Here is a 4,722-nt window from a genome sequence, read left to right on the forward strand (position 1 = left end):
GCTGCAGTCCAAAGCAGGAAACTAGTAGCACACGTGCAGAGGGGACCACAGGTTTTCTTTCAGCTCTCCATCTGGGCTCAGGCACCGAGAGCTGCAGCAACCCACAGTGATTACAGTCACTGTTGGCAAACACTGTAAGGTACATAAAAGCGCATTTTTATTATGCTGTAAAAACAAGGTCTTTATTATTCTTGCTATGAAGATTTGTAATCCACATCTGAACCATTGACCAAATGCTCAAAATGCATCCAAAACAGTGCCTCTAATCCTCTTTTTGTCTGGAATTCTTTATCTCCTTAAAAATTTTATCAGAACTACAGGCTGAGTGGGAGTATTTCTGGGGTGCAAGAGCTGCCTGGTTTTACCCATCACATACAGACTGAGCACAATGGTTGCAGTCTGGAGTGCTAAAATCAAACTGTGAAGGCACAAGAATAGCTGACAATAAGCAATTCTGGTATTAAAATAGGGCTTAGCACTCCTGTGGGCTGGCAGCTCATCCCACCAGGCAGGAGCAGCTAAATCTGTTCCTCTGACACTGTTGGTTTCTACTATGGTGCTGGGAGAAGCTTGGGTTGGAACATCCGAGAAATTAAACCTAGGCCATCCAACATCTTGAACATGTGAGTAGGTGAAACCTGGAGTGGCAAGAGGAATTGATGTGGGTGTGCTGGAATCCATGTCAGACACCACTGCTACAGTAGTCTCCCAAGATGATGTCAAGTGCTCCATCACAAGAGAAGGTGAAGCCCCAGAATAAGTTGAGCTGAACATCTGGTATGTCATGGCTGTGGTTGGCAGGCACTTCAGGTGAACATCTGTTAGAGCCACAAGAGAAATATTCTGTAGTGCCAGTGGGCTGTCACACATTAGAGATGGCACATTTTTAACTATTTCCATGCTCTTTTTGAGCCACTCTTGGAAGCCAAGAATTTGGCAATCGCATTTCCAAGGGTTGTTGTCAAGGAAGACTTCTTGCAGCACAGGTAAGGTGGTAAAGAAATCTCCAGGAAGAGACTGCAGTTTAGTACTATTGAGGTAAACTTTCTGAAGGTGCTTGAAATTATGGAAGAGGTTTCTAGGAAGAACCTCAAGCCTCGAATCAAAAAGGGAAATGTTCTGCAGTTTCGGAAGGCTCAGGAAGATGCCCTCTGGCAGACTAGAAATATTGTTTGTGTGCAGAGAAAGGCCCCGCAGTTCATTCAGACCACTGAATGCATTCTTAGGAAGAACACTAAGCTCTGGATTGAAACTCAGCACAAGAAGCTCTAAATTTGTCAAGTTACTGAACACAAAATCTGGTATTGTTGAGAGCTTTGTGTGATACAGCCACAGGCTTCCAAGGTGCCTCATTTCTCCAAACAATACTTCTGGAAGAGACTTCAGTGGGTTCCTGTACAAGGTCAACTTGGACAGGTCATGCAGGTGCAGAAAGAGTCCAGGAGGCAAAACTTCAAGCTTGTTTCTGGAAAGCGTTAGGATCCTCAGTTTATGAAGACAATGAAACGCATCAGGGGCAATGGACTGGAGGTTATTATAATGCAGGAAGAGTTCCAGCAGCTCCTTCAGGCTATCAAACATACCAGACTCTATTGAAGACAGCCTGTTAAAATACAACATCAGCTTCTTAAGCCTAGTTAATGCACTAAATATATTTCTAGGCAGTGCTGCCAAATAATTTCTTGACAAGTTCAGTACTTTGAGTTTGGCAAGTTTCTTCAGCACGCCTCTAGGAAGTGCTGTTAGTTGGTTTTTGTTCAAGAAAAGCTCCTCCAAACTAGCTAGTTTGTCAAACAGACTTTCTTCGATGGATTTCAACCTGTTATTTTCAATGATCAATTGCTGAAGCTGTATCATGTCATCAAACACTTCAGGGGGAAGTTCAACTAGCTTATTATCTAGCAGCTTGAGAGCTTTTAGCCTTCTCAAGCCTTTAAAAGCCATTGGTGAAATCAGAGAGATGTTGTTTGAAGACAGGATGAGATGCTGCAGTTCTACCATCCCAGAAAAAACATCCTGCAAGTCTGTTACATTAGTGTGCGTTATGTGAATTTCTGTCATGTTGCAAGGCAGATTTAACAATTCCAGGTCTTTTATGTGGGGACCAGAGCAATGAATTGCAGTTTTTGAAGAGCAGTCACATTTCTCAGGACAAATAGATGCATCCAACTGGAAGAAAAGCTTGATCATCACTGACAAATGAAACACCAACATCCTTGTTGAAGTGCCAGAAACATTAGCTGTTACAAGAGATAAGAGAGAGTCAGGATTTGATCACTGGTAGTTCATAACTTAGTAGCTGACAAAGTTGTGTGAATGCATCATAAAACCTGCAAATGTGCGTGAAATTCCTCTTGCCTTGAAAGCAAACCAAAATCTCTGTTACCGTTGACTGCAAATATTTCTAAGGTGTTCAAATTACACTGAGAAGCACAGATAAAGCTCTTTTGTAAATCAAGTGTTCCTTGTTTATATTTGTACTAGCCAAGTATAATAAAAGCGTATGAAAATCATGATGAAACTCTGAAGTAGTCATAAGGCATGTATTTATTTGAACAGAAAAGTATTATATTAAGTTACACACAGAAAGTCTTTAAAAAAAAAAAAAAAAGGTCCTGCACTCACAATATTTTTTTTTTTTCCTTGTAGGTTACCTAAGGTTTAAAAATAAAGTTTAGCCTGCAAAAGCAGATAACGGAGGCAGAAATGGTGTCCTATATTTTAAGTGGTCAAAAGTAAACCAGCACACAGTTCTGTATTTGCAAGTGATCACTTCTTGGAACAGCCTATGAACACACAAGAAGATACAGGCTATTTTTGATGTAGCCTGAAATAACACCCAAGAGCTCATGCAGCACAGGACAGGAGTGAGCCCCCGATAACTGAGTCTCATTTCAACAGCTTCACACAAGACTAAGTGATCAGTGGTATTAAAATTACAATGAAATGAGAGGAAAGAAGTGCCATGAAGTTAGCTAGAAAGCTGTAGCAATAAAAGGAGATCTGCATGAAATGTACCACAAAGTTGGAAAGTTGTATAGATTCCCAAACAAAGAAGGAACAGGAAAGCAATCCTGGTAGCTATGATGATAATATTTAAAAGAACAAGTCAAACAGAAATACACAGTTTAGAAATACTTCCTTAGTGAAATCAACAAGTCCAAGTGTATCAGACACCTGGAAGTCAAGCACCTGGCTGATCAGCTGGAGAAGCAGCGACTGGGACTGCTGGAATAGCTGGACAAGTTCTGCAGACCTAACTGTCACTCTGTCAGTCTTCAGCACTGAGACCACTGTGGGAGAGGAGGGCTTCATCCCAACATACCCTTTTCCAGGGACAATGATGAAGCTCTCCCATACCAATCCCACAAACAGACATGGATATAAATCCCATCACTTAAAAAGGAGTAAATCTGGTGGGATAGCAGAGCTTCTCACATGCCTGAACTGTTGACGAGAACATACCACCGTGGATCAAAAACAGCTGCTGCATGAAAAAAAAAGCAAAAGGATGTACTTTAAAAAAAAATATTTCTTTGTTAATTTCAGAGTACTGAAGACTGGTAAAATCTGCATCCTTTCCTTAGGAAGGAAGGACATGGCACCTAGGGATATCACTCCCAGCAACACGGTGCTACAAAGCAAGCTCTCACCGGGCTTTCTGCAACTCTTTGAATGAGACCATAAGGCACCAGAAAAAGGCCCTGAGATTTCTGCCTTCCAAATGACTTTTCCATATCAAACAAGAACCTTCCAGAGAATCTTGCCCTCCTAGTAATGCCCCCCATTCCAAAACTGGCCATCTCACATAAACCAGTGATGCCTTCACCACAATAGAGAAACTCATAAGCCAGCCTGGCCCTGATCCTTCCTACCCAGCACCTGAGCAGGCTGATGAGGAGCAGCACGTCCCTGCCCACCAAGGGCACGTACCTGGGCCTGCAGCCCCTGGCACGCAGAGCAGGCAGCCAGGGAAACGCTTCTGGGTGCTGCACAAGCACAACCCGCCACGTGGGACAGAAACACACCGAGACATTTGTGTGTCAAGTCCTGACTGGCATCTCAACCTGCACCAACCCAACAACCCAAGACCACAGCAGAACTACAGGATTTTAGCAAGAGAGAAATAAGGATCTAGAGAACCAAAAGGAGAAAAAACAAAATCAAACACAAACTGAAGAAACAAAATCAAACACAAACTGTTATGCTACAGACTGAGACACGGGTCCCTCAGAGGGCAAGACTGAAGGGCAGAGTCTGTAACATAAGAAGCAGGCTAACACTAGACTATAGACTGGGGATGTCCATTTTCCTGGCCTCATAACAAAAGGGAAGTGTATTCAACAAGCCAAGGTTAGACACTCACAAACACTAGAAGGTGTACACTTTCATCAACAAAATGCTGGAAATGTTTTGCAAGAGATTAAGGTCACAAGTACACGACTGGCACAGGAACTGGACAGATAATCCTATGGATCTAGAAAACACAGAGCTCCTAGTGGGTTTTTTTTTTTTTTTTTTTTTTTTTTTTTTTAAGAAATACTGAAGTCTCCAGAATTGAAGTTTTTAATAGTAGAAGATACAGCAAGGTCCATGTAAGGGTCATAACTATACATTCCCATGTATTAAAAATTTATCAAACCCTCACATGAAACACCTGCCAATCGAGAAAGGACGCCAGCCTGGCTGGTCATTTACCACGTTCTGGTCTACAGCCTCTTT

At 42.2% G+C, this 4,722-nt stretch overlaps 1 protein-coding gene across 1 annotated transcript; it reads right to left on the reverse strand.

Annotated features, from left to right (window-relative positions):
- Nucleotides 1-288: 288 nt before the first annotated feature.
- On the reverse strand, nucleotides 289-4,694 carry LOC104529618 (platelet glycoprotein V-like). Its single transcript, XM_010173971.2, has 2 exons — nucleotides 4,658-4,694; nucleotides 289-2,240 (listed from the first exon to the last, which is right to left on the reverse strand). Exons 1-2 carry the CDS (start codon nucleotides 4,692-4,694, stop codon nucleotides 289-291), a joined length of 1,989 nt encoding a protein of 662 aa, XP_010172273.2.
- Between the last annotated feature and the right edge of the window lie 28 nt (nucleotides 4,695-4,722).

The sequence above is a fragment of the Antrostomus carolinensis genome, unplaced genomic scaffold (assembly GCF_000700745.2).
Source record: "Antrostomus carolinensis isolate BGI_N321 unplaced genomic scaffold, ASM70074v2 scaffold14810, whole genome shotgun sequence".
In the NCBI taxonomy this organism is placed as follows: Eukaryota; Metazoa; Chordata; class Aves; order Caprimulgiformes; family Caprimulgidae; genus Antrostomus; species Antrostomus carolinensis.